Here is a 12,834-nt window from a genome sequence, read left to right on the forward strand (position 1 = left end):
CTTCCACCAACATCCAAGGAAGGAAATAAGAAAATGAGACAGCAAAATCCTAGGCTCTCATTTTTTTACATGGGCTTGGCATTCGTAGGATTCAGTGCAATTTTCATTCAAACTGGTGGTAAAAATACTAGTTGAAGTGGAATTTTAATATCTGCTTATGAAAGTGCTTCCCTGAGCAGTAGCACCTCTTCTGAGAACCTGTTCAGTCCCAGTTTTCAGCAGCAAACAATGTTAAGTATATGTGGGAACATCCTAAACTGTGCTTAATGTGCCACAGCATTTTGGCTGTAGCCTGCAGATATGAAAGTCTGGAAGTGCAGAGCTTGTGAATCTCTCTGTGACAGCACGTCTGGTGCCTTCTACTAATGCTATTTGTGCTATTTTTAGTGGAAGGAAAGGAAAGAAATATCTGGCAACCTTTAAAGCTAATTTTGGATATGGACAAAGGGGATTTCCTGGATCATCCAGTCCAAACCTTGCTATTGCATGCCATCATTTAATAATTCCTTCACATCAGTTTATTATGTTTTCTTTAATTCCAGTTAGGCAATTAGAAAATTACACAGTTCTGTAAATGAAAAGCTTTTCTCTTTTTATTTTCTTTCATATTCGTTTATGTATGATCAACTTGCACTCTTTTTTTTAAGGTCCAAATCCTAAATTGCTGTTTTCCTTCCACTGCATTTAGCTTTCCTGATATACCTAGAGAGACCACCAAATCCTGTTTGGTTCTCCCCTTGTTGCCAGGCTTTTAACTTTCTCATAAATAATTCTTTACCCCCTCAGTCTCCTCGACGCCCTTTCCTGCATCTTCTACAAGGGCAGCTCCAGGTGGGCTTTCTTGAAAAGATGAAAGAAAATATTTGTATGCTCCCCATCACTGCTGATCCTACCTGCTAATGCATTTTGGGGCCATATTTGAATGGGGCAGGGGATGTTAATGGGATCTTTGTGACACTGTCATCTTCATGAACCACTCTCCCAACCAAGAGGCTTCCAATTAGGAACAGAAATGTGTGTGTGTTTCAGTTCTGCTCTTCCAGTCAGGAGCAGAAATGTGTGTTTCAGCCTGTAAATTCATGACCTGGCATTGTGCACTATTGAATTCCATCACATCTCTCTCGGCTGGGTCAATAAGATTTTGCTGTATTCCACACATGCCTTTCCCTCCGTTGCCAATGGCACCTTATTTTATGTTGTCAGTTAGTTTCCCATTTTGTTTGTATGCACAGTGGTCATTTATGCTCCTGTTAACAGTGATCAATCCCAGGAATCTCTCTTGGGGAATTTCTTTTAGTAACCTCACCCATCTGTTTTCAGCAGAATGTATTGCTGCCTTCATTTGACCAAGCATCTGTGGCACTGCTTAAATCCTCTGTTTAAGGTCATCAGTGTGCTAGTACAGAATGCCCAATTAATTCAGGTATATGCTTCCCATCTCTCAAGCAAGACCAGGAATCTGTGCATATGTTTGAATTGCCAAAAAAAATCCCTCTCATCATTATCCTGGACACATCTATTTTTCATTATTGCATTCAGAGGCTCGTTGGTGATTGCTGAAGGAGCAAGATGCAGGATGTCTGTTGAGCAAGTAACTTTGTGTGACTACTGCCTGTTCTACAGCATACTCACTCATTTGTTTCAACTAAAATATTGCAAAGCAGAATTCTGCCACTAATTAGAGAACTGCAGTAATGGTTTTTATATATTGTCCACAATATACAGGGGGGTTTTTTTCTGCACGGAGATTCAACTCTGTGTTTCTTTTAGTGCCCCCTTGGCTGCCCTGCAGACCTGGGACTGGGTTTTGCCTGATCTCTTTTTCTGTGAGACATCTAAACACCTCCCTTTATAGGAGAGCAAGGGAAATAACCTAATAACAGGAGAAAATTAGCATTTTGATATTTTTACATTGCAAAGGAAAAGCCAATATTCTGACTAAGGGCTGACTAAATCTCTAGATAAGATTATTGAGAAATGTGGAAAATGGTGAAAGTTTAAGGGGGCTGAGTGAGCTATTATGAAAAGAAAGAAATTACAGAAATGTGACTCTTTCTTTCAACATATTTTTAGGAAGCTATAATAGTATAAGGAACAGGCAGAAAGGGGTTCATCAGTAGCCATCTCCTGGGGTGTACTTTACCAAAAAAAATCTCTAATGAGAGACACTAAACAAATATGATAAGACATGGCAGTTTTTTGCCTTTGGAACACAGGGAGCACTATCTCACTATGAAAATTAAACAGAGATCAAAGAAGGTAAGGCTCCTTTCAACTATTTTCATAGTTTTTAAATTAAAATATTGCTTTCCCTATAAATTCTATTGAACTTGTCCTTTAGCTCCAGTGAGCACTTTATTTTGGCTGTAACACAGATCCCTTTTTGTCTGGGACTTGGCTCAGAAACTTTCTTTAGAGTGTCAAAGTATTCTGAAGAACATTTCAAATTTACCTAAGTAAAGAAAACCAGAACTACAGTGGCAACTGTAGTGATACAGAGAATTTGTCTCACTGGTGTTTCAAGCAGAGCAAAAATCTGCTATTGCCTACGACTTGTTGCTCCTCTGAAATATCCAGGGATAGCTATATCTTCTTTAGGCCCCTTTTCCCTAGGAATAAGGACAATTCTTCCCTGCTCTGGCCCCACACCCTTCCCTGTGTGCCCAGTAAGCCACACACTGCTCCAGCGTGGTTGGCACTTTGTCACCTGCAGATGGGTTTTCACATTAAGCTCCATTAAAGCACATTCTGTTTCAGCTCAGTTCATCTTACCTGGTCCCTGATAGGCTACAGTGCAATGAGAATGTCATGTATCATTGAATAGCACACTTGTCAAAAGCCCGGTGTGGACATGGCTGTGTAACTGTACTAACCACACTGATAACTTCCTCACAAAAACAGGAATCCTGTTTGCCTGGCAGGCCACTTCCCATAAAAACACTCTGTCCATACACTGGCTTTTTGTCTCTCTTGTTTCTCTCAGGTTGGTTAATGTCAGCCTGATCAGCCTGTCACTAACTGCTCACCGTAATTAGCTTTTCTGGACCTTATCAGGAAACTGAACACTATATCTCTCCAGATTTTCCTGTTATGCCAAGATTTACTTCAAGTGTTAGACAGATAGTCATTCTCTCTCTCTTCTGTCCATTCTTTTGGTATTTTATTGGTACATATATGCCATTTTTCTGGGTCTGCTGGTTTTCATATGTTCTTAGAAGATACTTCTTCTTTTGTGAGTCCATAATCTGGCAAATATGTCCTCCCTTTCTTTCCAAATACAACCCTGAAGTATTTATTTTAAAATGTATATATTTTTTTTAGTCTTCTCTTCTAGTAATACTCCTTACACATCTGAAATGCTTTGTTGCCCATAGCCCCTCCAGGCATGGATTTTCTCCTTAGGGCTTTTGCTTCCCTGATGAAATCTCAACACCTTCTAATTACTGTTGATTGCCATCTACTTCTGCAGTTCAATATTAGTTCTACACAGTAATTTTTTTTTTCTTCTCATTTGCTGACTTTGCTTATTCAAGAATGGGCTCTCAACAAAAATTTTCCTATTGCTTAACGGTGGACTTCTTGGTAAATTACCATATTTCCCTGCAAACTTCTCTATTTTATTCCCCCATTCACATATTCCTCCCAAATGCGGGGAGGAAAATGTGAATAGGGGAATAAAACAGAAGTTTACAGGGAAATATGGTATTTTTTTTCAGCTTTAGGGAATTGACTTTTTGGAAGCAGCACGTGTGTGTGTATACAGCATGGTTAAGGGTTGTTTGTTTGGATCATGGGCAGCTATGAACTGGAAAGAGGCGAATATTGACACGAGTGAGACACTGAGGCACTCATTGAGTAAAAAAAGTAAAAAGTGAATGATATTCCAGCAGCAGGTTTTACCAACAGGGGCTACAAAAGGCACTACCTATAAATCACGTAAGACTTTCTTTTGTCACTGAATACAGCCATAGAAAAGCGGAATTTTGGCCATCATTTGCACTACTATAGGCAGACACAGAGCCCAGCTGGGTTTTGATCCTTTTGAAATGTGTCAGTCATGGCCAAAATTCTTTCGGGGTGTTTCATACACTGAAAATCCCCAAAATTTCGCCGAGCCAAAATTAACCACATGTGCCTCCAGAGAGCAGCTCCATCATTCTTTGAGGCTTTCTGGGCTTTCTGCAGCCACATCTGATTTCGGTAAACTCGTCCGTCCTTCCCATTCCGGAAAGTACGGCCGGAAACGAATGCGGCGAGTACTTAAAACCCCTGTACAAGCAACCGTGCCACCGCTACACTGTAACCCTGACACACGCGAGCTTGTTATGGTCTCCGGCAGCAGTCGGGAAAAGGGGGAAGCCAGAGAACGCTGGATTTGTATCGGGCGCTCGGGGGTGCCGGGCTGCGCTCCCGGGCCGCGCCCGGATCCCGCACCGCTGCCCCGCTCCCGCATCACCGCCAGGTGGCGCCGCCGCGCCGCGCCCGCCGCCAGCGCTTCCCCTCCGCCGGGAGCGCTTTGGGGGAGCCCCCTGTGCCAGGAGCCCTTTGGGGGAGCCCCCTGTGCCGGGAGCCCCCTGTGCCAGGAGCCCTTTGGGGGAGCCCCCTGTGCCAGGAGCCCTCTGACAGGAGCCCTCTTTGCCAGGAGCCCTCTGACAGGAGCCCCCTTTGCCAGGAGTTCTTCTGAAGGATCCCCCTCCGCCGGGAGCCCTTTGGGGGAGCCCCCTTTGCCAGGAGCCCTCTCTGACAGGAGCCCCCTTTGCCAGGAGTTCTTCTGAAGGATCCCCCTCCGCCGGGAGCCCTTTGGGGGAGCCCCCTTTGCCAGGAGCCCTCTGACAGGAGCCCCCTACGCCGGGAGCCCTTTGGAGGAGCCCCCTGTGCCAGGAGCCCCCTACGCCGGGAACCCCTCTGACAGGAGCCCCTTCCGCCTGGAAACCCTTTTCCAGGAGCCCCTCTGGCAGGAGCCCCCTCCGCTGGGAAACTTTTGCCAGGAGCCCCCTCCGCCGGGAACCCTTTTCCAGGAGCCCCTTCTGGCAAGAGCCCCCTTTGCCAGGAGCCCCCACCGCCGGGAGCCCCTCCTGCAGGAGCCTTCTTTGACCAGGAGCTCACTCCGCCGGGAGCTCCTCTGGAGGAGCCCCCTCCGCCGGGAAACCCTCTGGAGGAGCTCCTCTGGCAGCAGCCCCCTCCGCCGGGAAACCCTTTGCCAGGAGCCCCCTTTGCCAGGAGCTTACGCCGCTGGGACCCCGTCTGACAGGGGCTTACTCCGCCGGGAACCCTCGGGCAGGAGCCCCTCGGGCAGGAGCCCGTCTGGCGAGAGCCGTCTCCGCCGGGAGTCCCTCGGCGGGGCCGGGCAGCGCAGCCCCTCTGCCCGGCGCCCCCACGGCCGGCAGCCTCCTGCAGGATCCCCTCCGCTCCGCCGGCCGCGGGGCCGGGCCGGGCCGGGGCGTCACCGGGAGCTGCGGCGCTCGCCGTGTGCGCGTCTGGAGCTCCCCCCGCGCCGCGCCGCCCCCTCCGCGCCGCGCCGTGCCGTGCCGTGCCGTGCCCGGCCGCGCTGCCAGCAGCGGGGGAGGCAGCGTGCGGGCAGGGCCGGGGAACGGAGCGAGGGAGGAGGAAGAGGGGACGGCAGAGGCGAGGCCGGCCCGAGGAAATCCAGCGGCCCCGACATGAATTAGGCTGCCAGGGCAGGGAGGGCCCCCTCCCCCGCTGGCGGGTCCGCTCGGCGCCGGGGGAGCAGCGCCGCCCGCTCGGAGCAGCGCACGCACACACGGAGCGGAGCGGGGCCGGCAGGGAGGGTGGGAGGGCGGGGGGCCGGCAGATGAGGATGGCAATGTCTGTGATCCAAGCGTGCCGCAGCCTGGCGCTCTCAACATGGCTGCTGTCCTTTTGTTTCGTGCATCTGCTGTGCCTGGACTTCACCGTGGCCGAGAAGGAGGAGTGGTACACGGCCTTCGTCAACATCACCTACGCCGACCCGGCGGGCGGCGGCGCCGAGCTCCGCAGCGAGAAGAGCGAGTGCGGGCGCTACGGCGAGCAGTCGCCCAAGCAGGACGCCCGCGGGCAGGTGGCCCTGTCCGCCTCGCCCGCCGACCGCTACGCCTGCGACCCCGGCACCCGCTTCAACGCCCCGGCGCCGGGCAAGAGCTGGGTGGCCCTGATCCCGCGGGGAAACTGCACCTACAAGGACAAGATCCGCCACGCCGCCGCCCAGAACGCCTCCGCCGTCGTCATCTATAACGTGGGCTCCAGCAACGCCAACGAGACCATCACCATGCCGCACGCAGGTGAGCCGGGCTGTGCCGAGGGCACGGAGCCCTTCTTCCAGCCCGCTGTGCCCTCCCGCGTCCCTGCGGTGCGAGCTGCTCTGGGAAGGTGTTCTCGCACCTCCTGACAGGGAGCGGGATGGGCTCTGGGCATCGCTGGGTGCCCATCGTGGGGTCATGTCATCGTGCTGCCATGGCAAAGGATGGATGTGCTGGTAATGTATCCGCCGGTGCATCCAGGAGGGATGATGGAAAGTTTGGGACGTGCAAAGTTTGGGTGTAGCAGAGGAATGGGCGCTGATCCCACCGTGGGGCGCCGGTGTGTCCTGAGAGTCCTGTGGCAGGATCCAGTGTGGTTGAGATTTCGGGAGAGGAGAAGTTGCAGTGATGTGGTGCAGGCTCATCAAGAGGTGCAGTGAAGTGGAGAACACGGTGTCCACAGCCGTGGCTGCAATGATGTGAAAGCTGTGAGATCGAGTAGAAATGCCAAGTACCTGATTTGGTGAGAACGTGAGATGTGTTGTCCAGGACTGAGATGGGGAGAGTGTGTCCTCTCCCAGGTGAATGTTCTGGTGGAGTTTGTGCTTGCAAAGTCAGCACATGGGTGCCAAAGTCCCAACATGTGCTTGTCAACTAAACCCAGCCAAAATCCAGGCATCCCAAATAACCTAAAGCCCTTTTGTGGGCTTATGCCCACAAAAACACCCCCACTGTTTCCATACCAGTGCTTGATCTGAAATAACGTCCTAGAAACTGTTCACCAGATTTCTATTTAGGGACAGTGTTTTCTGCCAGGGATCAGTTGTCTCTTACACCAGCTGCCTATGCCATGGAGATAAGATGCCGCCTATTGCGAAATCTCAGTGTGCTTTCCATCCAGTAACTAATCGTGCCAGCTGTTTCATGCCAGCTGAGTCTTAGTAGAGTTGGAGTAAATAGAAATACAGAAATGCTGCAAAACAGGATGTTATTCTAATGACATGTTACATTTCCACAGTAAACTAGCTAGCTTGGATGTGCTGAAAAGCAATTTGTTGCCTAACCCTAGTGCTAGAACACTGCTGATGCAAAAGCAGAGATTTTGGAGCCTCTTGTGTCCTGCCTGTTTTGGAGATTAACCACTTTTATTGGGCAAATCAGTGTTTCTTTGGTAGGGTTGGTGGAAGATGGGCCTTTTTTTGGTGTTTTCCTTTGGTTCTGTGAGACAGGCAACTCATAACCTCTTGAGCTTCCTAAAACTATGTTTTATAACCTGTCCACGGTTTAGCAGCTGTTCAGATTGTACTTCTTGCTACTTTAAGTGTCACAGATTATATACTAAGAAGTATAAAGTAGTAGGAGCTTGGCATACTTATGCACCCTCACAGTAAAGCTCAAGCTGTTTTAACACTTAGGATGCAGCATACTTTATTATTCTCTAGTAAGTTTCTCCAAAACTGCCAACATGCTGGATTAATTAATGGTTTGCCTGTTTTTAAAGTATGCACTAAGCTCTTTTCCCACACAAATGGTGTTTTATTAAGAAATGGTGGGAGTAAAAAACGTGTGTAACCTTTCAGAATGTTAGAGCTTTGGTTTGTTTTAAAGTCTGAGATGAAGTAGGAAAGGAAACTTTCTTGCTGCAAGTGGCCTCAGATTTAAAAAATATGAACATAGTATCAATTGTCCTGGGAGCAGCTTCTTCTGTGTCCTATGATTCCACAGGATTTGTCCTGAGAATCCTTTTCGAGTACTGAATTGATGCTCAGCAGTGGCTTTGAAGGTTTCATTGATCCTCCAAGATTATTGGCTTCAGCACCAGTGGCTGAAGTAAAAATAAACGTTCAGAAATCAACCTAGACTTGTGGGATATGATCAGTACTTTGCTCATAGATTTGATGAATTTGTCTTCCTTCTAAGGATTTTTGTTCAGCGAGGTTGAATCATGGTTGTTGGGCTTACCTTAGAGAAAGCCTATCCTCTGCACGTGGTCAGAACTAAAAGGAGTTTTAGGCCACAGGTCTGATGGAACAGAAGAAAAAACAATTATTCTTAGGTATTTAGCAATCTAGCAGGAATTCAGGACTTTCCCTCTGGTACCGCTGTTACTCTGGGACAGAGTGAATGGCCAGGCTGTGTAAAATTGTGGCTACTGCGAGTTTCTAACGTGGAGCCTTTGACATTTATTTGTTTGTTCCCAGTCTAGATGATAGCACAAGATTCAAGGGAAAAATGAATCAGTTTCTTGGTTTCTGAGTTCAGCAGCATCTGCAATGCTCTGCCCACGCGAAATCCTGGAGTGAGGAGAAGAAAATTCCATCCTGGAAAATACTTGGAGGCTGAGAGGGAAGGGTGAAATATGACCTAAAAAGCAATTTTAAAGTCCAAAGAAATACGATGTTACTTCCTTATTATTTTCCATTTCTCTCTCACAGATTTTTTTTTTTTTTGAGGTTTCACAGAAGCTTACGATCTCTTCCTATACAGAAAAGTGCATCCTGTTGCATAACAAAGTGGCTTCTGCCCTATGTTCTGGAGCTATGACATCTGCATTCACAGAGAAAGGGGAGCTCTGGGATTCTCCTGCTGGGATGTCCTTAGCTTGGATATCATCTGCTACAAATGGCATCCTTATTTTTATTGGCTTTATATGGCATAGGAGCTGTGAATGTGACTTTGTTTGCATTTTCACTGAGTAGCTCCAACCAGAGAAAGAAAAAAAAAGCATCTAGAATTTCTGAATGTCTATTTCAGGTGCTTTGCATTTCTTCTAGATCAACTTTCCTAGCAGAAAAGTACTCTGATAATATATAGGATGTTCTTTTTTTCTCCAGAAGAAATCCACAGTGTTGGCTGGAGTTTCTCACTGAAGTTTTTTCTTACTCACTGAAGTTTTTTCTTACTCACACCAAATTAGCTGTTATCTAGGTTTGCATGAGGAGGGTATGGCCATTCCACTGCAGATTCACATGTGTCCCTCCACACGTGCTGCTCAACCTGGGAGCATTCAGCTCAATAGCAGTCTCTTCCTTTGTGCTTAGATTTTTGTTCCTTAATCAATGACTAGTCGTACCTTTTGCATATTTTAAGATGTGTTGGTAATAGGCTGGGCTTTGGCCAGAGTGGTGAAGTATTGATTCACTGAAGATTCCATTGATCCTCCAAGGTTATTGACTTCAAAAGCAGTTGGATTTCTGCTTTGATTATCATACAGTGGCATTCATACAAGTGCTGTCTCCAGATCTCTGCAGTAGGAAGTGACACAGCGAGGAGAAAATCTTCCTCGGGAACAAAACTGCATCCACATCCACACTAACTGCTGACTGGTAGTCTGGAGCAACTCCTTTTGTTATTTAGTCCTTAGGAGAATGGCTTGCTTTTGAGAAAGCAGAGGTTGGTCCTAGTCCCATCGATATTTTGTCTTTAGAATGGCATATCTTAGATTATACCATTTAGTTATTGGAATATTGTGGCAGTTTATGGCTTAGTGTAGCTCACTAATTGATGCAGATATATTTCTGTGCTGCCTCCCTTCACATCACAGAGGATGGGAACATTTTCAGCAGAAAGGGAGAGAAAACTAACTAGTTCTGTGTTGGCACTCTTAGGAGTCTTTTCCTGGTGAGAGAAGAGGACACTTTGTACTTTTCTCATGTAAGCAAGGGCCTAAAAGAGCCCGTTATTGTGCAGCATTTGTCTGAAGGAGCTCATGGTGCTTTGTTATGTGTTTCACTGAGTTTCCAGTGATGCCTGCCTCTGCACACCACCAGCCACGCTGATGAAGGGTTAAGTCTTTATGAAGGGATAGCCCAACACCTTCTCCACTTGCTGATAATTCCTGCATAGCTAACCTACACAGAAACAGCAATCACTTCAAGACAAGCCCCATTTCTGCCCTTTCAGCTGCATTTGAGTAGCAGTCACTTGATGACTCCTTTGGTGCAGGAGGGAGTGAACAATGCAATCATTGACTCATAGAAATCAGATATGGAAAAGACTGAGTAGTCCATGAAATCTGCCACCTTACCAATGCAGGGCTGCTTCCCACAGTGTTCCATCCACTGCCATCACAGTGCTTTCTTGCAAAGGGGAGGATTTTGTCCTGCTTCAGAAACAAACGCTGTCTGTGTAAGGAGAGCAGTTCTGAGGCATGAGACACAAAATGCACAAAGATGTTAATTAGGAATGCCATACCTTGCAGTGATATTAAATTCACATCACTTCCACAGAGGCACAGCAACTAAAGGAGAGGGTTAAAAGCCAGCTGTATCCATTGTATATCACAAGGGAGTTATATGGCAGTTGTGAGAAGAAAGAAGTGGCAAAATGTTTCACAGCTGGTTGTGTGCAGACAGGTTTTGCTGTGCTGTGTCTTTATCCTGCAGTGGGATGTGATCCCAGGCTTTGTTCATCGCCAGTGCTCTCCTTATTTCACTCCTCAGCATTTTGGTTTCTCTGGAACAGAAATCTGGGTGGTTCAGCCTCAGCTCAGGCACTGCACAGCTTGACTGGGTCCTGGATGTGGATTAGCAGGGGTCAAGGATCCCTCAGAGTATCCTACCTTTCATTTGGATCTACTATCTCGTAATTCTCTTGAGAACTACAATTTCTCTTACCTGGAGAAGAAAACCCAAACCTCTTAGGTGCAACCTTAACTTTAAAAATACACTGTATTAGATCTACCAGCTGTACATCTGCTCTCTGATGCACTGGCCACATTAGTAGAGGTAATTCTTCAGCCAGATGAACATCACTGAGTTGGGTTCTTACCAACTGCTGGGAACAATGTTTTTTAGTTCAAAAATGGATGGGGAAAGCACCTCTTCATTCACCAGTTCTAATGGACAGGTTGTGAATATTGTTTGCTTGTGAAACCTCAATACTATGCAGCTGTGTTTTACAGGAGAGGCCTATCAAGGGCGTTCTTTACTTTCTGTCTCCTCTTCAATAAATTATTTGAAATAAACCTTAGAAAACTGAACTGAGGAGAAATGAAGGAGACAATGAAAAAATTAAACTGTTTTACTGCTGTTCCACACTGAAATATGAAAAGCTGGCATACTCTGTTCTGTGCTACTTAAGATAATAGCTTTTAAAAATAATTGTTTGTTTCTTTTCCCTCTCAAGAGTGGCCAATAAATAATGTCAATAAACTGAAGTGCTTGTTTATTTGCCTCTGACAGTATAATCATAGTGATATTCAATTATACTGCCAGACCTGAGAGTATGTCAGAGTTTTGGTCTTGAATTTGATGTGTTTAACTGTGTTTATATGCAGGATTGTCCTGCTGTAAATTGGAAAGGTATTTTCAGTTTGAGGCAAAATTAGAAGGAAAAAAAGTTTTTTCTTTTTAGTTCTCAAACCCCAGAAACAGAAATTGCTGCCATGTAACTCCACAGAGTTCTGGCTTGAGAATGTCTTGTGTATTTCTTAAACACAGATAGAAACATTGCATCTGCACAGGAATGCAGTTGGGGCACATGGAACAGGGTGGGTGGCAAATTCTCCCTTGTGCTTAATGAGACCTGGCTTTTTACAAATAATTTGTATTCCGTGGTGTTGTGAGCCTTTATCATGAGAGAGGACCTCAGCAGTGGGGTGCTTCCTAACCAAGCCAGTTTTTTGTATGGTTTTCTGCCAAGACAGCCCTGCACTACTGACATATTTGTCTATGAGCCTTCATCATTTGTCACGGAAATGGGCTTAATGATATAGGATTTTATTCTTCCTCATAACTTGTTTCAAATCTTAGCGTTCCTCCCTTCTTATGTGCTCTTTGGTTTGCTTCTTACTGTTCAGGTCTCTCCTTACAAGCCATCTCTTTTTTGCAAGTCATTGTAAGAATATCTCACTACATCCATGTTATTATATTATTAAGGGAATTAGACATCACATTAATCTCTGGCTTCCAGCTTTATAAATCACACATCACTAAATTGTGCTCCTCTATTTGCTGTTTCATTTTGCAGTCCTTGTCCGAAACCAAATTTTTTTAGCATGGTCACTGTTATTTTTCAGTGAATGTGCCTGACATTACACAGGCAGAGTATGGAGACCCTAGCAGGTAATTTCATCTTTAATTAACATATATACCTAGCCTTAAGATTGCTGTAAAATGTGTCAGCATTAGTAGAATCTGTGTTGAGGGTTGCCTGGGTTCAGACCCAGCACAGTAAGCTCTATGCTTTTGTTGTTTTGGTTAAATTGATTTGTGGAGCACTGGAGAAGCTTTTGCACCTCATTGTTATTCACATAGTGGCAGAGCATTTTCAGATCCTCAGATGTCTAACAAGTTTCACTGGAAAAGATTTCTTGCATTTTCCAATTATGCAAGGGTTCTCTATCAGTATCTGATGAAGAACTCTCCGGTCTTACATCCTGTGATGCTAGCTAAAATGTTCCTATTCTTCTTCCTTTTCCACTTTTCCATTTCAGTAGCTTCTGTTAGAAGACAGAAATCATTTCTGCTTTTTCTTTGCCCTTTCAAAAACCCATGTCAGAGAACCTTAAATCTTTGGCCATATTTCTAGTACATGTCTGTGTTTGTACTCAAAAATAAATCATCTTTAAAACAGGATGGTCTGATGCCGCAGACAC

The 12,834-nt window shown here is 46.1% G+C and overlaps 1 protein-coding gene across 1 annotated transcript in view; it reads left to right on the plus strand.

The window, feature by feature from the left end:
- Positions 1-5,502: 5,502 nt before the first annotated feature.
- Positions 5,503-12,834, plus strand: part of RNF150 (ring finger protein 150) — a 72,069-nt gene continuing 64,737 nt past the window's right edge. Inside the window, exon 1 of the mRNA XM_005492179.4 lies at positions 5,503-6,278. Within this exon, the coding sequence (XP_005492236.2) occupies positions 5,813-6,278 (466 nt within the window). The 5' untranslated portion in view covers positions 5,503-5,812. The remainder of the gene's footprint in view (positions 6,279-12,834) is intronic.

The sequence above is a fragment of the Zonotrichia albicollis genome, chromosome 5 (assembly GCF_047830755.1).
Source record: "Zonotrichia albicollis isolate bZonAlb1 chromosome 5, bZonAlb1.hap1, whole genome shotgun sequence".
In the NCBI taxonomy this organism is placed as follows: Eukaryota; Metazoa; Chordata; class Aves; order Passeriformes; family Passerellidae; genus Zonotrichia; species Zonotrichia albicollis.